At 39.2% G+C, this 22,193-nt stretch overlaps 2 protein-coding genes across 8 annotated transcripts in view; one reads left to right on the forward strand and one right to left on the reverse strand.

Annotated features, from left to right (window-relative positions):
- The window catches only part of CLOCK (clock circadian regulator), a 139,163-nt gene extending 137,327 nt beyond the window's left edge, over positions 1–1,836 (forward strand). For 6 of the 7 annotated variants that reach the window (XM_023758260.1, XM_023758261.1, XM_023758262.1 and 3 more), the window contains one exon: positions 955–1,134. In XM_023758260.1, the coding sequence (XP_023614028.1) occupies positions 955–1,134 (180 nt within the window). Of the gene's footprint in view, positions 1–954 lie in introns of all 7 variants that reach the window. The other variant, XM_023758257.1, reaches the window with a different exon arrangement.
- An 8,358-nt stretch (positions 1,837–10,194) lies between these two features.
- TMEM165 (transmembrane protein 165) overlaps positions 10,195–22,193 on the reverse strand; it is a 24,223-nt gene continuing 12,224 nt past the window's right edge. The window contains exons 3-6 of the mRNA XM_006093956.3: positions 18,055–18,230; positions 17,351–17,530; positions 12,710–12,815; positions 10,195–11,305 (exon numbers count right to left, since the gene is read on the reverse strand). Of these exons, the coding sequence (XP_006094018.1) occupies positions 11,229–11,305; positions 12,710–12,815; positions 17,351–17,530; positions 18,055–18,230 (539 nt within the window). The 3' untranslated portion in view covers positions 10,195–11,228. The remainder of the gene's footprint in view (positions 11,306–12,709; positions 12,816–17,350; positions 17,531–18,054; positions 18,231–22,193) is intronic.

A 22,193-nucleotide genomic window follows, 5' to 3' on the forward strand; every position in this document is an offset into this window, starting at 1 on the left:
TTTTAGAGTTATACAACATATGGTATAATTAGAAGATTTAATATTATATTGTATACTCAGGCATAAATACAGTGTTAATTTATCACCCTAGGAGTTCGATTATAATTCCTAACCTTGTAATGTGGAAAACTAAACAGATAGTTACCTAAGTCTCTCACAAGTCATATACCTATACTGCAGCTATTAATGATTGCCTCACTTACTGTTGTAAATGAATCATTAATCAGAATTTATAGCAAGTTATAAAGTATTATTATGGGGATAGATAACCAATGAGAATTAAGTAAAAGCTTAAAAAAGGAGAGGACTTGTCTTAAGACCTCAGTCTTCTTAGTCTATCAGAATAAGGGCCCTTAAAAGAATGAACATTCCCTTACCCCCCACTTCTGGAAAAAGCATTCCAAAGACATGGGATACCTAAAAAAGTAAGATCAGCAATACTCTTCAGAGATACACTCATATGTAGATAGTAAGGACTATACAATTTGTCTAATACCTAGTTCTAAAATGTACCTTTGTTGTAATCCTGTAGGGCTCATGCATGTCCTGGGTTCTTTATCTTACAAAAGCTTTTGCTAATGTGCCCTGGCCAGGTAGCTCAGTTGGTTAGAGCATCGTCCCAATACGCCAAGGTTGTGGGTTCAATTCCCAGTCAGAGCACATATAAGAATCAACCAATGAATGCATAAATAAGTAAAACAGTTGATATTCTTTTCTCTCTTTAAAAAAAAAAGTTTTTCTTAATGACAAAGACAGAAAGCAAATTGTCCAGATCCTTGGCAAAGCTTAATGGTTCTTAAGGTTCAGGATCTATCCGTGTGCTTGCAAGTGTCCTTCATTTGTAGTGGTGACTGCCTTTTCATGGTCCCAATGAAAAGTGGAAAACTTAAGTAAATCTTAATGTACACAGAATAGTGGGGGTAAAGCAATGCTGCATAATCCATTTGTTTTTAGACTTCTAGGTTGCTTCATGGGAACCCTTCAACTCAGCTTATCCTCTCTGCTGCGTTTCCACTACAACAGAGCACTTTCCCTCAATCACATCACCAGCAACACCAGTCTCAGCAGCAACAGCAACTGAGTCGGCACAGGACTGACACTTTGACGGATCCTTCCAAGGTTCAACCGCAGTAGCACACGTCTCCTCTCTGACCTCAAGGGAGGAAGGGTTGGCCCATAAAGAGTTGCTCAGATGATCTGAGGATTAGGAGGAAAAGTTCTAGTAGATTCATGAGATGCAGTATTGAGTATTCTAATTCCTCGAATTAGTTAGCAGGGAAAATGCTGCCTAGTGCTGCAGATGTACATTAAATACCCGCCAGCAGGAAATGACCATAGGGCCATAGCCAATTCTGACAGTGTTTTAATTGCTCAGATATTTTTTGATGGAAAAAGAGTATATTGCCAAATGTAGAAGCTCAGCTAAAGTAATATGACCTCCAGTGAATCAGAAAGGCACTAACAATGTTAGTAACTTTTAGTGGTTCAGTGCCTGTTTTCAAGTGTTACAGAGGACACACCACTGCCACATCAGGGGTTTGCTTACAATGATGCCATGAAGACAGTGCAGTCGACCCAGTAGGCCCTCTTTCCAAGTCCCTCTCCCTTCTCAGATAATGATGGAATCGCAATTTCAGAATGTTGTGTGGGTTCAAATTCTCTATGTACAGATGCTGTAAAAATATTATGTATATGTCTGGATAAAAGGAAAGAAAGCAAAACATTTTGTATGCTGCATGAAAGCATTATCTCCTCCTTAAAGGTATGAATACATTTCCTTAGATTCTGATGCCATGTGCAAACTAATACATCCTTTGTTTTCCCTTTTGTTTACAACACGATAGTGTTCTATTCACTTTTCCGGGGCACAAGTCTTTTGTTCATACTTGGCTGTGATGTCACAGTTTGTTCAGTGAGGTATGATGTGCTGCTGGGAATGGATTTTTTTCAGGTTAAATGATTGAAATAACAGGATTTTCAAGTTACTCAGAAGTATCCTTCATTTCATTATTTTCAATAATGTTTGAAAATAGGATTTGCACTGCTTTATTTTAGAAGGTTGGGAGTTTTGATCATATATTTTGATATAGTTCATAGTTGGAAATAGTTGAGTAAATGGTTTGTAACAAGCCTGAAAGAAATTTCATGAATGTTTCAGTTACAGGAGTAAAATTTGCACACAAAACATTTTAGGCACTTTTTAACATTCTCACTGGTGGGAATTTTAACTTTTAGGATTTGTTGGAATCTTTTTATTATCCTTCACAATTTCAATGTTTCTTTTAGTCAGAAATGATTCAGGGTTATTTGAGGGGGAAAAAACCCATAGTGCCTTGATTTTGATTCAGGTGATAACTCACCATCTTGAACTCATTGTCTGGTTTCAGTAGCAGTTTTGAAACCTTAGTACATTTTTAATAGCATGTGAGTGTCCGTGCCATTATTCTCCTAAGTTCCTATGAAGAGTGCTTTGAATCTCTTGGCTGGAGATACAAATAATTTAGAAATAAAAGATGACATACTAACACTATCAGAGTCATCAGTGTGATTGCAAATTGTTTTTACTAAATCAGCATCTTCAAAGCTGAAATAAGTAGTCATTGAAGAATTACCAATAAATATTTGCTCAATATGATTCTTACAAAGAAAGAGGTGTAGGAATTTGCTTTGCCTTCACTACAACACTAGAATATTGGAACTCACATGCTTTCTAAATATGAACTAAGATTTCATTTGGCAATATCATATTCCAAAGGTAATAAATTCCAACAAAAATTATATTCATAAAAACATTTTATATATTCTATGGTACTGATAATTAAATTTACAACTGTAGAGCAAAGGAAAATATTTTATTAGAATATCAAAAATTATTACTTTGGAAAGGGAAGACAGCAAGCTCTAATAAATCAAAATTGACCTGAAAAGAAAATGTATAACACAACTGAAGTTGTTCAACAGAAAAGGTTTTGAGCAATGAAAATAACCTAATACAGAATTGCTAGATAAAGGAGTTGAGGAACTCCAAGTCAGTTCTTCAGACTTTTCTGTCCTCGGCTTTGCTATTATCCTTAGGGATATATTGTTTTTCTGTAGAAAACTATACATGGCCACACTTAAATTAGAAAATGTTGAAAATGAAAACAACCAAAGAAAGTTGGTACCTACCCTTCTATAAAAGAAGTGTCATTAGATACCAATCAATAATTAACATATCAAGGAGCTCCTCTCCTAGCTAGATGATCATCCAGAAGAGATTTCTGACTCATGAATGTCAAGGATAGTTGTCAGAATATGTGTGTACTTGAGCATATATACAACACCAAAATTGATGTTGTAAATATGGCAACAGTATTAATTATCTCCCCTTTCAAATTGCCTATGTTAACCTTATCATGCCATTCCATAGTGAGTTGTGCCTCTTTCATTCATTGGTGATATCTAGTGATATGGATTTAGCTAATAAAATATATGAAAAACTATTAAGGTTTATCCTCCAAATATCACACTTAAAAGAAAGATGGTGGACCATGAGTACTGTGTACTTAGATGAACAAAAGCAAAACCTAGGCACAATTTTGCATTTATAATTACTTTTGTTTCTGACAGCTCAGTTTTTTCTGCTTAGAATTGATTACTAAGTTTAAAGAAGCAGCTAGCTGCTTTTCCTCTGCTGCCAGTAGGCTTTGTTGTGTTGGAAGAGCTAGTAAGCACCAGCTGCCTCTTAGCTCCTTTAACTGTTCCTCCTGCTTCTCTTGAACTTGGATTGCAAAGCTGTCCCTCCCCCTCCCCCATGAATGGAGACTTGAGCATTCTGATGAAGATTCAGCAGTTGCCTGTTCTTCCTTCATTTCTGTAACCAAAGTTGTTAATTAAAATACTAAATCTAAGTCATGAAAAAACTGAAAATAGGAACACCTTCTAACCACTTAAAAATCATCTTTCCTCTGCTTTACTCTGTCATTTTTTCTTTTAAAAAACACATTTTATTCTGGGTGGCACTTTTTAGATAAGAAACTATTAAAGATCAGGCAAACTGTTAGCTGTTCTGCAGTTGTTATCTTGCTTTGGCTTGCTGTGGCACTGCGTAAGTCAGTATAGTTTTAGCAACTACAAGTGAAGACTACAAGGACTAATAGAATTGCTGCTGGTGTATAGCAACCCTGCGTGTATACACTCAAAAGTACCCTATTTTTTTAGTGGAAAATATGTGCAGAAAAGCAGATATAGCAGATGGGGGTAAGTAAGTCCTACAGTTCAGTCTCCAAACTTCAACTTAGGGGGTAATTTGAGTCCTGTGCTCTGCTTTGTCACTTAAATCTGGCTTAGGAATGTACTAGTAATAGGAGAGTGCCAGTGTCTTTGAATGGTTATAGAATACTGTGTGGAATAGTGAAATGGTAATTTGGTTTCTTCAGAAGTGCTGTAGCTGCTGGTCATTGCCTTACAGCAGTCTGCTTGCCATTAGTTAAGCACACTGAAGCAGTGCAGCTCTGTAAAGAAGAGATGAATCCTTGTTCAAGAAGCCTTAGATAGGGGTCCTACAGATAGGTGAAAGTACTTTTTAACTGGATATTACTCAACGTATTTTAAAATGTTCCCACTACATTGCGGCAAACTTTTTAAAAAGTGGAATGCAAGTAGCATTTTACTCTGGTAGTATTCATTTTTTCTTTTTCTATGTTTCTTTGATGACTGAAAGTTTGTTGATGAACATTTGTGTTAAACTCATTCAAATCTCAAACCTTTCCAATATCTGTGTCCCTGTTCATAGCCCCTTGGGAGTCAATGTTGGAAGGTGTAAACACTGGATATTACTATTGCTGAGTGAGTCTAGCCAGGAGTAAACCAATTGGAAAAGAAACAGCACAACGGCTCTTGCCATTGTAGTAGTGATTCGACAAAGAGAACCTGTTCAGTTTGTTTGGGTTGGGTGAGCATTCTTCTGAAAGGAGCTTCTGAAGTAATTGCAAAGGAAAAGAGTCGACTATTTTTATAGCATATTTAATATATTTGTATATAACTATGAATATAGTAGGAACCACCCTCCACATGCCTCCCACCTTTTCTAATTTCCTCCCCCTTTGCCATAGCACTAGTATAGCCTCGTCCGCATGGGTAATGTGCCTATTGTCAGCCTACCAAAAGATAGTGCTGCTGCTTTCTGAGACAGGTGAGAAGACCCAACTCTCATGCCTGGGGATCCTTTATGTAGGAATAGCACACACTTAAAACAACATACCACAGTCTAAAAGCATCATTTTTAAATATAACAAGCACTTTATTGCAATTATTCATTTTGATAAAGTTTATCTTAGGCATTACCATTTCTAAAGGATCCCCAAATCATCACTTAGGTGAAATTTTAAAATGACCCATTTCTGAGAAATGTTTAGATCCAGTGAACCGTAGTAGGTTTATGGGAGTGATTTCAAGGTAGCCAAATGAACTTGACTTTTGTTTTGAATGTGGTGGAGTTGAGATTGTTGATGCTAGTTCCATTTAGACACTATTGTAAACCTATCTTGCCTATTGTGTGGACACCAAAAGAGCCTGTTTATTTTCAGAAGTCTAGGAAAATTGCATCAGTGTGAATAAATGTATAGAACTAACCTAAAAGTGATTATTAGTAATATTTTAGAATACAGTCATTTCAAGAATTATTCTGGGTGTTTTCAATGTGCTCTGAAATGTTGGCATGTCATTTCAGCGTTCCCATTTGAATTGCTCTTGTAATATTTTTGCACAAAAAGGACTGAGAAAAGGATTACTTTGGTTGAAGAAAAGAAAAATGTGTAATTTGGTCTTATTTTAATGACTTCTGTGGAAACACTGGGGATGAATTTTGTTGGTTTAGTTATAATTCAGGGTATTTAACAGTATTGAACAGCTCACAAGAAATTAAACAAAAGTGGATATTTAAACATTAAAACACTTTCTTCCCATGTGACTGTTTTGCATATTTCCCCCACATGTCATAATTTAACACTACATTCCTTGTTTTTCTTAAATAAAATACTTTGCAGGTTGTTTTGAGTATTTAACATATTTTGTAAGCTGCCTGGGTTTTCCTAAGGAAACGACCTTTAAGAAATAGAATATAGTTTATGAAGAGATTAAGTGAAATTCCATCACCACCACCAGCAAACACTGAGGTGCTGTGTTAAGTGACAATCAAAATAGTGAGTATTTACGGAAGAATTTAGAAAGTGGTTTTAAAGAAGAAATTGCTTTGTAAGCAGTTCTCTGGGTTTCTTGAATAAAAATGGCTAAATGTATTTATTTATATTTTTAAATATCTTTGTGTTCTGTTTTCTATCAGTGATTTCAGTGTCATGTATTTAATTTGTGGTTTGTTTTGTTTTGCCTTGTACTCTTTTACTAGAGAACTGGCTCTTCTAATGTGGGCACAGTCTCTAGCCCTCAGAGGACTCTACATGGGCATCCATATCTGTTCTACTGCAGGACAGCAGTGGGAGGGCCCACATCCAGGTGCCTCTGCACTGCCCTCCTGTGCTCAGCTTATTTAAGAGAAAAGTAAAGGTAACTCCTTTCAAATTTGCTTCATATAGCTCCAACCTTTTTCTAGTTTTACGTCCTGCCTTTTCCATTTGGGGGACACTTTTTATATGATTACAGCCAAAGGCCAGTATGACAGAACCAATGGCACACATTGCCTGTTTTGCCCACTTGGGAAATGTTAGTAAAACGGTCAGCATCTTCAAATGGCCCCTACTATCATATCTATATGAAAATCCATTTAAAGTCTTCAATATAGATGGGAAAATGTATCCACACTGCAAACTCTTCTACAAAAAAATGTTTGCTGTCTACTAGTATAGTGTAATGTTGCTTGGTTCTTTAAAAACAGTAACAAAACCTCCATGCACAGCACTGCTCAGTAAAGCAGTGTTTGAACATTTGAGGCCTAGACATTTGAGGATACTTCTGGCTGGAATGCATTGGAACAGAATTCTCTAGGTTCCCACAGGTCAGGTACAGGGGACGCTGTCTAGCTTTTGGGATCCCTTAGAGAATGGTCATTAAAGCAAGTTGGATTTAAAGATGTAAAATATGTTCCTTAACTCTGAGAGTTGAATTGAATATGTGATGTTTTCAAATGTATGCTTTTAAATTTCTGAGGAAACAAACTGTGACATCGCTTTAAGAACAACATTCAAATGTTTCATAATATATGTTTTTGAGTTGGCCTGTACTGGTACAAATTCACTGCTGGCAATGGTTGTGCCAGAACTGGTGTTAAAATGTAGGAAAAGCTGTATTATCTTCAAGTTGATGTATTATATAGCTAGACAATCATCATTAAGCAAAAAAAGAAATTGGCCATGAAATGTCCTTTTACTTTCTCAATAGCTATGAACAGCTGCAACTTAGACCGTTCTAGAATAATTTTGAAAACTATCTTACTGTGGCGTAAGTTGGGGAAGGATCTCTGTATGGCACTTGCATATTTACTCTGTATAAAGATTGAAGCCCAAAGATGAGTTAAATTCAGTGCTGTATTGAAACCAGTTAGTGCAAAAAAGAAAAAGTTTTATCTTTGTAAATTTTTAATTGTTAACACCAGTTGGTAGCTGTAAAAACATACACCGAATTATTTCTAATGTTCTGTGTGCTACATTGCTGTCCTTACTGCTTGGTTCTTGGTTTTAAATACAATTTAGATGTAGCCTAACATTCTTACTTCTGAAATGGTGGAGCTATAAATGGCTAACTGATAATTGACATACAATACCTCTTTTTCCTAAAGCAAACATTGAACTGAAATCCAAATTGATTTATAAAAACAAGACTGACATTTTCCAAGTATTGTCTTTAGCTCAAATCCTAAATTGCACAGAAGCAGGAAGGGACAACGAATGGTTTCAACGGTGCTCTTAGTTCTCTGCTGATTTTCATGGGCTATCTGTGGAAATACAATATTGTATAAAATGTGGATCATTCTGTCACCCATTTAACATTGCCATTTTAATTTGGTGTTACAATTGTTTACACTTGTTTTTCAAAGCTATCCTTTCAGAGGTAAAAATGTGTTACTAGTCTACCTTCACTCAGGCCTCTCGCTATATGATCATTTTTCCAGGTTATGATGTGCAGTTTTTTAAAACTACATGTACTATTATAATGCTCTTTCTCATACTCTTGTAATGTATTCAGAACCTAAAATTACAGCAAAAGAGCCAAGCAGTAGCATTGTTGTTGGTTTTTTTTTTAATGTAAAAAAAAATAGGTCCAGACTTTGTTTCCGTATTCAATCTTAAAAATAAAAAAATACCTCAGTACTGTTTTCAGTATCACCTGCATTTTTCAAAAAATAACACCTGCTTTATGTGGCACTTAACTTGTAAAAATTACATTATTTTGGATTTTAAAGAGAAGAGTATTAAATATTTTAAAATCACTATCAATGAAATTTTTCTTTTATTCAGCAATGGAGTCTACCTACATTAATGATTTCTACCTTGCAGCTTAGATCTGAGCTACCAAATTCAGTAATGTCCTGTTGCAAGATTGTGGTGCCTCAGAAAGCCATGCTGTTATTCACACGTTAAGCTAATCCTAAAACTAGGCTGCCTGCATTGCCAAGTTTGGGCCATGATGGTAAAAGCTGCTTTCTAACAAGGGATTATCTTTCTGTTCTCGGAAAAGATCATAATTCCTCACTTGTTCTGTTTGTATCTACTGCAGAGAATGATGGTGCAGTCTGGGGACTTAACCTGAAATTCCTTTATAGTACTTTAGTCTAATTAGCGGACATTATTTTCTACCTTTGTAAAGAGGTACCATAAAGTTTCAAAACGTGACTTTTTTGTCAGTGTGTGCTACTGCTACTTTTTGGCTGACAGCTACTTTTAGCTCTCTTACCAGTAGGGGTTAGCTGTCTTTCCCACAAAGTTACTAGTGCAGAATGGTGGCTGCATTGACACTGCGACTGCTGGGTGATTACATTATATGCAAGATTAGGTTCTTTCTAAATCTCTTCAAGTTACAAATGTACTATCTACTGTGGACTTTTGTAGTAGCTCAGTCACACAAGGAACATGTGGGAGTTTCTCTAGAACTGTCCTTTGGGTTTAAAGAGGCGATTAATGGCAATGTTACTGCATATCTATACTAATAAAAGGGCAATATGCTAATTAGGACGGATGTCTTCGGACCACCATCCGGACAAAGCTACAGCGGCTGCCTGAGACTCAGGCAACCCGTGGATGGCGGCTGCCACTGCCCAGGGCTGGCCTGAGGCTCAGGCAGCCGCGTGTGTGGCTGCAAGACCCGAGGCTCAGGCAGCCATGGTGGCCGCCAATGGCAGTAGCAGTAGCAGTGGGTGATGGGGGCGGCGCCTTCCCCTGATCGGCCAGGTCGCCTGCAAAAGGAGAACAGACTGTGGCTTAGGCTGGTGGCCGAGGCAGAGGCAGTTAGGGGCAATCAGGCCAGCAGGCAGGCAAGCAGTTAGGAGCCAGAAGTCCCCAATTGTGAGAGGGATGTCCATCCCAGGATTGGGCCTAAAATACATTCCCTGAGGTGTCCCAGATTGGAGAGGGTGCAGGCCGGGCTGAGGGGACCCCCAACCCCCACCCCAGTGCATGAATTTTGTGCACCAGGCTGGGAGAAAGCAGTTATGCTGCTTGGATGGAATAGAGTTAGTAGTCAAGTTAAAAAATACTTACATGACAGTGAGGGAGCCATGATTAAGGGCTCTAGAGTTAAACTGATTTGACTTTCTAGTCTATTATGTAACCTTGGGTGAACTCCTTTTTTTAACCTTAAATTAGTACCTACCATCTCATAGAACTATGTGAGGGTTAAGTAAGTGCTTTATTTTTTTAAAAAATATATTTTATTGATTTTTTACAGAGAGAAAGGGAGAGGGATAGAGAATTAGAAACATCGATGAGAGAGAAACATCGATCAGCTGCCTCTTGCACACTCCCCACTGGGGATGTGTCCGCAACCAAGGTACATGCCCTTGACAAGAATCGAACCTGGGACCCTTGAGTCCGCAGGCCGACGCTCTATCCACTGAGCCAAACCAGTTAGGGCTAAGTAAGTGCTTTAGAACCATGCATGGCCTGTTATTTTATATCAACTTTAGAAACTAATCTATAATTCCTAATACTACTTTGATAAACTAAAAAGTTATAAACTTGTATAACAAAAGGGAAACAGTACAAGCACTGGTCATACTACTTTTATTTACATTGTATCTGTTACACTGCTTATTCAATATAGAAAAAATACGAATACACTCATTGTATTCTCCTTTAATTTGGTAATTCCACATTGTCAAATATTGACTCTCTTATATTGGGTTTCCCACCCAATTTTTTAAAAAGTAAGAATGGCCTGGCAAACAATTCTTGTCATATTATTGATATAACAATACAGTTGTCCTTTGGTATCTGAGGGGGTTGGTCCCAGGACCCCTCCCCTCAACCCAAGGACACTCAAGTCTTTTATACAAAATGGTGGAGTATTTTCATGTAACCTACTCATATTTACTTATAATCATTTCTAGATTATAATACCTCATACAATATAAAGGCTATGTAAATGATATACTATATTTAGGGAATAATGACAGGAAAAGTCTGTACATATTCAGTACAGACACAACCATTCATTGTAGGCCTAACAACAGAATATACATCAGCAACAATGTAACATTTTTTCAAGTATTTTTGATCAGTGGTTGGTTGAATTACTGGATATGGAACTTGTGGAAGAGCTGACTAATTAGTACACTTTTCTTGCTCTTTTTTATTTCTTCTTTAAACAATCTAATTTTGGAAAGACTTAGGATTAAATGGCTGCTTACTGGCATGGAGGAAAAATTCCAAGATAAACATCTTAAAGCACCTCAGTGATTCAGGAAAAAAAAGTATATATTCCTTATAAACTAGTCAGTGCTGAAAAAGAAACTCAAATGGTAGACCCCACTGCACAATGGTTCTGTATATACTGCCCCCCCACCAAAAGCAAAAAAAGTCCTTAAAACAAAGACCATATTAACATGATTATCCTGGAGAAGAGAAAAATCCACACTTAGACGTCAGGTTTCTTTTAAAAATTCATGTTGCAAATAGAATCAATGATTATTTCTTTTGGACATCATAACTCATTGCTACAAAATACAGTATTTTCCATCACTTTTAGTTTCAATGTACACTATGTACATAAACACAAGAGTTACATGAATAAAGAGCTTGTTAAAAACCAGAATCAGGACTTATAAATAGTGCAGAAAATGCGAATGCCAAAAATACGATGCCTCCTATGATTGTCACTGCAAGAGAAGAGAAAAAAGTTAAATAATGCAAAATTCCTGAGGAAGCCAAAATGGTGCCCATTATTTTTCCAGTCAAGTATATTAACCTTAAAAACAAATTAGAAAGCTTAGACCAGTGGTTCCCAACCTTTTTTTGGCCATACCCCACCTAAGCATCTCTAAAATCCTGATGCCCCCTGTGACATATAATTCTTATTATTCAAAAAGTGAACTCCTATTCACATGGAGGAAGCCTAAAAGGCCATTAACTTAGTCTAAACAAGCTTCCAAAGAATATGGCATCCATGAAAGAGAAAAATAAAATAATGAAAGGACATCTGAAGTACTGAGGAAGAAATCACTAAGAAATTGTTAAAAAAAAAATTGAAGTGATATGAAAAAATAGCAAATAAAATTTCAAAACATAATAGAGAACTGAAAAGCATAAATATGTCACTATATATGTATATACCAGCCGTGGGCAAACTACAGCCCGCGGGCCGGATTCGGCCCGTTTGAAATGAATAAAACTAAAAAAAAAAAAAAGACCGTACCCTTTTATGTAATGATGTTTACTTTGAATTTATATTAGTTCACACAAACACTCCATCCATGCTTTTGTTCCGGCCCTCCGGTCCAGTTTAAGAACCCATTGTGGCCCTCGAGTCAAAAAGTTTGCCCACCCCTGGTATATACTGTACATGAGGCCCCTAGGACCGTAAGAAACGCAAAAAATTCACTGTTAATAACTCATTCTTGAATTGCCCCCCTTAAAAGTCAAATTGCCCCCCTGTGGGCTGTGTGCACCACATTGGGAACCACTGGCTTAGACCCCATTTCCACAGCAAAGAAACACTTAACATGCCTGACTTTGAACAGTAAGAATTAGTGTCTTCTACAGCACTGCTTTGAGAAATGATAGAATTGTATTGACAAGCAAAGTAGAATTAATCTTAAAACCCAGTTATAAAAGAGCATACCCAACAACTTCTGGCTAGCAAGGAGCCATCTTTCGGGCCTACCAAGTACGTATGAAAATTTCAACAGAATCAGTAAATACAGTCTTGACCTATAGTTCCCAATCTCGTAAGACATATTTTTAGGACCAAAAGTTCTCATATTTCCACATGACTGTTTTACTGCAAATTAATCTTAACAAAAAGCTACCATGAATCCAGTAATGCTTATGGATGAATTTGTATTTTACATCTACATATGTGAAAAACAGTCCATGTTTGCAAAAGTAGGGGCAACACAATGGACCTCTTGAGAGATTTTTATTACAAAGACCAAGTCTACTCCAGAAGTAAAAACATTTAAATAATTAAAATAATCTGCCCCTTTCTTTTCTGAGCTCTCTCAGTGATTCCAAGAATTAAGACATGGCATTTTCTTTGTAATTAAAAGAAAAACAAAACGTACCAGTTCTGACAGAGATTTTTTGTGCTATCATTCTTCCTCCAATTACAGCCAATCCAGTGCATAAGCAGTGTCCCACTGTCCCTCCCACAGCTACACCATAGGGGTCCTGGAAACAAAGTAACATTAATTTAAAACCAGGGTTGAAACTGCTACCTGAGAAAGTAAGCACTGAAATGGAGGTCAAAACAACTCAAAAAAGCACAAAACCATTCTAAAAATTACGATGTAGATTTATGAAACATGTAGTAATAGCTGCTTGAAGGAATATGTTTCAGTTATACTAGGACTAGAGATAAAAGAAAAAGTGTAAAATCAAAACCCTAACTCAATCTTTCAGCTGTTGTTAAACTTAATTCACAGGCATTAGTTAGCTCAGTGTTACGGCGACTTCTCTTCCCGAAGGCAGCATCTGTTTGTGAGGAAACTTGGTAACCTTTACAGTATAGTCTGACTATGCTTCCTCAGAAGAGACCCTGCGCCCTATTCTCCACTGTGTCCTCAGGCATGGCACCCAAGTGTCTGTGACAGTTCTGTGGATAAATAATACCAATGTGATTAAAAAAGTAGGGGAAGCAATGGAGAAGGGGTTTATGGATGACAACAGGATTTAAAGTGGAGAGTGTCGCCCTGGCCGGTTTGGCTCAGTGGGTAGAGCATCGGCCTGCGGACTGAAGGGTCCCAGGTTCGATTCCGGTCAAGGGCATGTACCTTGGTTGTGGGCACATCCCCAGTGGGAGGTGTGCAGGAGGCAGCTGGCCGATGTTTCTCTCTCATCGATGTTTCTGACTCTCTATCCCTCTCCCTTCCTCTGTGAAAAATCAATAAAATATATTTTAAAAATAAAAATAAAAAATAAAGTGGAGAGTGTCAAGGGTCAGTTAAGTTCAGTGGTGAATAAGCTATGGGATTGAATATAAAAACGCTGGGAGAGAATGTTGGCAACACAGTGATGAGGAAAGCAAGACCGAAGGGATGACAGAGGAAGAGGCACCCAAAGGAGACTGAAAAAGATGGCCAGGCAAATAGTCTCCCAAGATGAGCAAAGTGGGACCTGTCGAGTGCTACAATGAACTCCAAGCACTATATCATCAACATTACCGGTGAGGCCAGAAACTAGAGTTCATTGGGTTTTGTAAGTAAGGAAGTAGTACCAAACCCTGTTTCCATCAGTCAAGTGCTTTGAGACTGAGGGGAAGAGAGGAAGAAGGTGGTATCTGGAAGAGAAGTAGAACTGAGGAAAGGGGAAAACTTTTTTAGATGAGAAACATCTGTAGGCTAAAATGTTCAAAAATTCGGGTGGGAGAAAGGCAAAGATTTAAACTCTTAAGTGGAGACATGAGGGCTAGAATCCCAGGAGGTAAGGTACTGCCAGGGAATAGGTGGGAATGAAGTAGAATGATTTCTGCTTCTAAGTGACAGGTGAGGCTGCTGAGTAGACAGTGTATGTGCAGAAACTAATGAAATGGAGACGGTTTGAAACACCTACTGAGACCAGGAGAGTGGGACTGCATTTCCCAAAGTGTGTAGTACAACTTCTAAAACTGGTAAGCCAGAAGATGCTTTCATTCTATTTGAAAGTGATATTTGGCCCAACTGGTGTGGCTCAGTGGTTGAGCATCAACCTATGAACCAGAAGGTCCCAGTTCAATTCCCAGTTAGGGCACATGCTCAGGTTGTGGGCTCAATCCCGTGTCGGGTGTGCAGGAGGCAGCTGATCAATGATACTCATCATTGATGTCTCTCCCTCTCCCATACTCTCTGAAATCAATAAAAATATATTTTTAAAATTATATTTGAAAAATCATTGGATTAAATTAAATAGTTCCTTTAACAAAGGATTTTTCAGTATTTGTTATTTTCTATACTCAATCTTCAAAACAAAAAACCAGGATGTATTACTGCCAAATTTAGTTGACCCTGGAACCTTCTCATTTTTTTTCTTTTTTGCTTAGTACCCATTAACATGTCAAAGGACACTAGGATTCTCTGGAATCCAATGTGGGAACACTAAATTATGTTGGAAGCAGAAATGACGTTCAGACTAAAATGGACTGAACTAGAATGCATGGTTTATACAAAAAATTACCAAAAAAAAAATGTTAAGGGAACAAAACATATATCCCCATGGTGCTGGTAGTGTGGAAGGTGGCTAATATTGAGTGCTCATTGTGTTGGGGACCCTACATGCATTATATTGTTTCACTGAACCCAGAAAATAGGTCGCAGGAGGTGCTGTGGAAATGGGATCACATAGCAAGAGACTCAAACCCAGTCAGCATGTGCCACTAGACCAAGGTAACTCATACAGACGGAATCCTGAGCCTTTCATAAGCCACTGTGCCACTTAGATGATAGTGTTAAGAAAAAGGCAATGATTCTGTCCTCCTGATGGCCCACCCACAAGACTGCCACCTCCACAACAAAGTGGTCACTTACTTTCAAGTCCCAGTTCTGTGATCTGAAAGCCAATAAAAGAGGCTGGATATCAAGAAAATGATAGGGAAAAGCCAATAAAGTGACATTTTAATTGTTTTAAAATATAGGAATTAAATGAAAAGCCAAATTCCATTTTTTTTTCCTTCCAAAATACAGCATTTTTGAAGCTCCTCTGACAAAAGGGCCCTGCCCAGCTATCTCAGTCCGGGCCTTCAACTCCTGTATCTTAACTGAAGTCTTTGTTAAGGAAGTTGTTTTTTTATGATATTTCCTAGTAGTGAAAAACATTGTAATCAAGCTAGTTATCTAAATTCTACCATCAGATAAAAATAATGTAATTTAGCTCTGCCGGCGTGACTCAGTGTCTGAGCGCCGACCCATGTACCAAGAGGTTGTCCATTGGATTCCATCACAGCACATGCCTGGGTTGCGGGCTTGATTCCCCAGTGGGAGCCATGCAGGAGGCAGCTGATTGATGTTTTTCTCTCATTGATGTTTCTCTCTCTCTCCCTCTCCCTTCATCTTTCCCTAAAATCAATAAAAACGTTTTTTAAAAACACAAAAATCCCAGAAAACAATGCAATTTATCAGATAAACAATATTAGTGAAGATCAAGAAAAGCCTGAAAAGTAGCAGCAGCACATTCTGAAAATTCCAAAACCTTCTCAGCTAATATCAATAAATCTGAATATCAATAGACTTCATGTAAAACCTTACTATTATCCTCAAAAGAAAGATTAAACATTTTTTAAAAACGGGTATCTTTTAAGTAAGTAGCTTTTGATAACTATTAGTATGAACAAAATATAGAAAAGGCTAGCAGACAGACCTGCCTTGGCTCTAGTCCCTGTCGCTGCTACCCACTAGTGCAGCCGTGGGCAAACTACGGCCCGCGGGCCGGATCCGGCCCGTTTGAAATGAATAAAACTAAAAAAAAAGAGACCGTACCCTTTTATGTAATGATGTTTACTTTGAATTTATATTAGTTCACACAAACACTCCATCCATGCTTTTGTTCCGGCCCTCCGGTCCAGTTTAAGAACCCATTGTGGCCCTCGAGTCAAAAAGTTTGCCCACCCCTGCACTAGTGCATGTCCTCTGACAACTCACCCATCTCTGGGCTTCAGGTGGTTCATCAATAGAGCAAAGGCTAGAAACATGATCTGAGGTCTTTTAGGGCTTATCATCCTAGGACTAAAACTTAAATTTTCTAAGTCATCTCTCCAACACTCATTTAGAACAAGGAACGGAAGAACCCAAAGATACCCACTTTTATAGTTTTAGGTATTTAATGCCAAACTGACCTTCAAAAATTATATCAACTTATATTCTCAGCTACTATACAAAGGAAAGTTCCGAGAGAAGAAAGCCAAGCCAAGACAACTGTCACAGCATCATTCTGGCAAAACTGAAGAGTATTCAGCAAGATGAATCAAAAGAGAGCAATTAAGTTTGCACACAAGAATACCATCTCACTGACTGTAGAAACTGGGAGAAGGTCAGTTTTAACCCTTTTCGGTCCAACCTCGAGGCTGACTCGACAGACCAGGCACTAGGAGCAGGTCCAACGTCGAGCAATAAGAACATTAAAAAGTTCAATATTCAGCCCTGACTGGTTTGGATCAGTGGATAGGGCATCGGCCTGCGAACTCAAGGGTCCCAGGTTCGAATCCGATCAAGGGCATGTACCTTGGTTGCAGGCACATCCCCAGTGGGGGGTGTGCAGGAGGCAGCTGATCGATGTTCCTCTCTCATCGATGTTTCTGACTCTCTATCCCTCTCCCTTCCTCTCTGTAAAGAATCAATAAAATATATATATATAAAAAAAGTTCAACATTCAATCCCGTCAATTAATTTGGACCAGACTGTTTGAATTCCAAAAATAACATTGGACTGCAAAGGGTTAAAGAGCAGCCGGATTACTAGCTACAATAACACTCTAGCACAGTGGTCGGCAAGCTGTGGCTCTTTGGACCCTTGGGTGTGGCTCTTCCACAAAATACCGGCTCTTCTGCGCATGGGCCACGAAGTTTCAATCGTGCGCGCCCGCACGTGGTGTTTTGTGGAGGAGCTGCGCTCAGGGGGACCGGGGAGCCGCATGTGGCTCGCGAGCCACGGTTTGCCGACCACGGCTCTAGCATATGAAAAAACCTGACTCTGTCCAGGGTCCTCCGAAGCAAAGTAACATTAGTTATGCTCACTTACCTCTCTAGCTGCCAAAACAATGGTAGTTAGTTGAGAGCGATCGCCCCACTCTGCTAAGAATGTTAATGTAAGTGCTTGTACAAAGATGGGTGAAATAAAATGCAGCCACTTTTTCTGAGGTATCGTGCTTGTACCAGTTTCAACATCTCCTGGTCCATTTAAGAGTTTGGTTCGCTGAAACTAAATTAAAAAAAAACACACACAAAAACCATTGAACTGAACAAAATTACTTAATCTTTCTTTAAAAAGTGTTTAAATTCTATGGATTATTCTCCAAGAAACTAAAGTTATGTGACCCCAAACTTAATTTTTGAATCACTGTCTCACATAGCGACAATACCATATTCTCAATGCTTGCATTCCTCCCCAACAAAACTAATCAAACAGTACTTACGATCCTTTGCTAGCCTAGATACTGTGGGAAAAAGCAGTTTCTGCTTTCAGAAGTGTGTAATTAATCTAAGGGACCTGTTTTCACATGTTTAGTATTCAGCCCCACCTCCTCTCTTTACCACATTCACACTAACCCAGAGTCTCATCACACCCAGGTGTAAGAATGAAAACTAAGCAAAATAAGCTATTTTTGTGTATCCTACTAGTACACATCACACAGCTATGGATGACCACCGGAAAAACCTCTGGACAGTGTTTATTCTTAGTTGAGTGCCTTGTAGGTCCAGATATTTAACAGTGCTGTGACTTACTTCTTCATCTTTTTTCTTTAATTCTGCTTGAACTTCTTCCAGTTCCTCTTGACCTTCATCTGGACTCATCTTTAAGCCTTCCCGGAGCATTCGAATGCCAAAAATGGCAAATAATGCGGTTGAAACATAGTAGGTATACACCCTGGGGATGACTGTGGTGGCATAGCCAAACAAAACTGGAAGAAAATGCCACGGTATATCTCGTTAATTAGCAAGTATCACAACCTTCAGAAACCATAATTTACTACTGTTTTAAAAGAACAGTGGTTTGCATTAGAAGCTAATCTAATGCATAATAACCTTAAATAATTCCAATTCTTTCCCTTCACCAATATTGAACCCTGAGGTCTAGCCAATGACCTAAGATAGCTTATCAAGAAATCAGTGTTCCTTGCCCAGCCAGCGTGGCTCAGTGGTTAAGTATCAACCTATGAATCGGGAGGTCAGGGTTCAATTCCCAGTCAGGGCACATGCCTGGGGTTGTGGGCTCAATCCCCAGTAGGGGGCATACAGGAGGCGGATGATCAATGATTCTCTCATCATAGATGTTTCTATCTCTCCCTCCCCTTTCCTCTCTGAAATCAATAAAATATATTTTTAAAAAAAGAAAAAAAGAATCAGTGTTCCAACTGAAGATGGCACGTGTTCCACAGAACTCCTCTCTAGACATTTTTAGTACTTTAGGTAGAAGGTAAACTGTGTTGTCTTCTAAGGATCCTGAAATCTTATAACCTGGAAGCTACACCAAGTTCCCATGGAAGTGGTATTTCTTCATCTCAAACTTTAAATTATAAACTTCTATAGTGAAAAATTGTAACAAGATTCTCATATGGTATGATTTAAACTCTGCTCCTTTGTAACTATTTAAAATAAATCTTATGAAAGAAAATGAATTCCTTATACATTATATTAAAATAACATTTACAATAAACTCAAACTTATTCAGTAACATTCTTTTCCATTGTTAAGAGGACAATTATGTAAGTTATACAAAAAACTATACTTGGACCTACATCAACAACCCAAATACTGCCCTGGCCTGGTAGCTCAGTTGGTTGTAGAGTTGTCCCAATGTGCCAGGATTGCAGGTTTGATTCCCAATCGTGGCACATGCAGGAGTCAACCAATTAATGCATACATGGGTGGAACAGCAAGTTGATGCCCGCCCCCTTCTCTTCCTCTCTAAAAATAATTACTCTTCCTTTATAAAATGGGTGCAACACTTATAAATCTGCCTGAACATCAAGTATACAACTACATAGGTGAACTAGTCCCTATTTCATTGTATTACAAAATTGAAAAAAAAATTTAAATCATGTTTAGAAGTGTACCAAACCTATGCTGATATGCACATCTATATTTGAACTATATATGTGTAAGTATACACACACACACACACAAATGGACATATATTTTCTAGCTCTGTCCAATAAAAGGCCAAGAAGCAAAGACATCTTAGTAACAGCCATTTTTCACCCAAATCTTGTGGGGGGTTTTTTTAACCTCTCCTCTTATGTGGCATCTCATCCCTGGGTTTGCATTCTGTACAGCTCTGCTTTATCTCCACCTTGATAAACGCTGACTTTGGGGAAGTAACTAAAGTGATAAACATACTGGAGTTGTCTGAGAAAGGGAATGAGTTAGGCCCACTCTAGTCACAGACCTTACAAAACACCTGTGGCAGCCAGCACCTGGAGGTGGCCAGAACACGTCTGGCTGCTGTGGCTTCCCATGGCTGGTGGGGAGCAGTAGGAGCGGTTTGCTTGATGCAGGCCATGGGGATGCCTTGTCTTTTGAGAATCAAAACCAATGATAAAATAGACAAATAAAGGTCAACCTGCTTTTTATCACCATCATACACAGGCAAATTTGGACAGTGTCAGTGACAAGCTCCTCTCTCTTGGGGCAGGCCTGTCCTCACTGCTGGAGATACCTTAAGATCTCACTAGAGCTGGATTCAGCAGACATGGGCTAGGTCCTAGCCCTGCTGTCAGGGCCTGCTACCCCCAGATCTTGGTTTCTAATACCATTCCCCACTAAAAGGCTCCTCAGAGAAGTGGCTAATTCCAACACTGGGCAGAGAAGATACAAGATGAGTCTGCACTATCGTGTTATATAGAAAGTAAGAAGCGCAAAAACAAACAATGGGAGCATGTCAGAAAGACACAGGAGCCAGCCTGGAGGGCCAAGCCGCCAAATCTGGGACAACTTAAGCAACAATATAGTGAAGTAATTATAAACCACTGGAAAAAGAAATTTGTGAGTTTATACTAGAAAGACAAACCAATGGGAAAGGAGAAAGAGCTCTTTGTAAAGTAGTATGCAGGGCTCACTGGGAGTGCGGCGGGGTACTGGAGTTAGCCCATTTTGGAAGCATCAAGGGAATATTTAAATCTTAAGGAGTCATCAACTGATACTAAACTGAGGGTAATAGGGTATTTGCACTGTCTTAAAATGTCTCCCTAAAGATTGCATATTAGTTGCAAAGGAAGAAAAAAAGAAATCTTAACTGAGTGAATAAAACTAACATCATAACAAGGGCCAAATAAGATGCTCTTACAGGGTCAAACCTCAGCTATGTAGAGTTCTAGTCAAGAATGCATAATCTCTTATTGGTGTTTTGGGTTTCTTAAGATATATTCCTAGAAACTGGATCACTGTGTCAAATGGCAGTTCTATTTTTAATTTTTTGAGGAAACTCCATACTGTTTTCCATAGTGGCTGCACCAGTCTGCATTCCCATCAGCAGTGTACTAGGGTTCCCTTTTCTCCACATCCTCAACAGCACTTGTCCTTTGATTTGTTGATGGTAGCCATTCTGACAGGTTTGAGGTGATACCTCATTGTCAATTTAATTTGCATCTCTCTGATGATTAATGACTTTGAGCACTTTTTTCATATGACTCTTGGCCTTCAGAAAGAATATATGCACCCCTATGTTCATAGCAGCACAATTTACAATAGCCAAGATCTGGAAAGAGCCCAAGTGCCCAAGAGTAGATGAGTGGATAAAAAAGCTGTGGTGCCGGCCAGCATGGCTCAGTGGTTGAGTGTCAACCTATGAACCAGGAGGTCCTGGTTAGATTTACGGTCAGGGCACGTACCCAGGTTATGGACTGTCCCCAGAGTCTCTCATCATTGATGTTTCTCTCTCTCTCCCTCTTCCTTCCTTTCTGAAATCAATCTATCTATTTATTTATTTAATCTATCTATCTATCTATCTATCTATCTATCTATCTCCTATGTAATAGAGAAACATGCAAATTAACCATCCCTCTGCTACACTCAAGCCACGCCCGCCAGCCAGTCAGGAGCGAGTATGCAAATTAACCCAACTAAGAAGGGGTTGTGGCCAGTCTGAAAACGGCCCTCAGCTCCTCACCCAGGCTGGCCAGGCACTCCAGCGGGACCCCCACCCTGATCTGGGACACCCTTCAGGGCAAACCAGCCAGCCCCCACCTGTGCACCAGGCCTCTATCCTATATAATAAAAGGGTAATATGCAAATTGACCCTAACTGCAGAACGACTGGGAATGACTGGTCACTATGACACACACTGACCACCAGGGGGCAGACGCTCAATGCAGGAGCTTCCCCATTGGTGGTCAGTGCACTCCCACAGGGGGAGCTCTGCTCAGCCACAAGCCAGGCTGACGGCTGCCAGCACAGCAGTGGTGGCGAGAGCCTTTCCCACCTCCTCAGCAGCGCTAAGGATGTCTGACTGCAGCTTAGGCCTGCTCCCCGCTGGCAAGTGGACATCCCCCGAGGGCTCCTGGGCTACCAGAGGGATGTCTGACTGCCAGCTTAGGCCCAATCCCCTGGGGAGCGGGCCTAAGCCAACAGGTGGACATCCCCTGAGGGGTCCCAGACTGCGAGAGGGCACAGACTGGGCTGAGGGACAACCCCTCCCCCCAGTGTACAAATTTTTGTGCACCGGGCCTCTAGTATACACACACACACACACACACACACACACATATGGTATAAACTAGTATATAAAAGCTGTATGTGGTACATTTACACCATGGTATACTATGCAACTGTAAACAGGAATCTCTTATCCTTTGAGATAGCATGGAAGGGCCTGGAAAGTATTGTGTTAAGTGAAATAAGCCAGTCAGGCAAAGACAAGTATCACA

Source organism: Myotis lucifugus, unplaced genomic scaffold (genome assembly GCF_000147115.1).
Source record: "Myotis lucifugus unplaced genomic scaffold, Myoluc2.0 scaffold_127, whole genome shotgun sequence".
NCBI lineage: Eukaryota > Metazoa > Chordata > Mammalia > Chiroptera > Vespertilionidae > Myotis > Myotis lucifugus.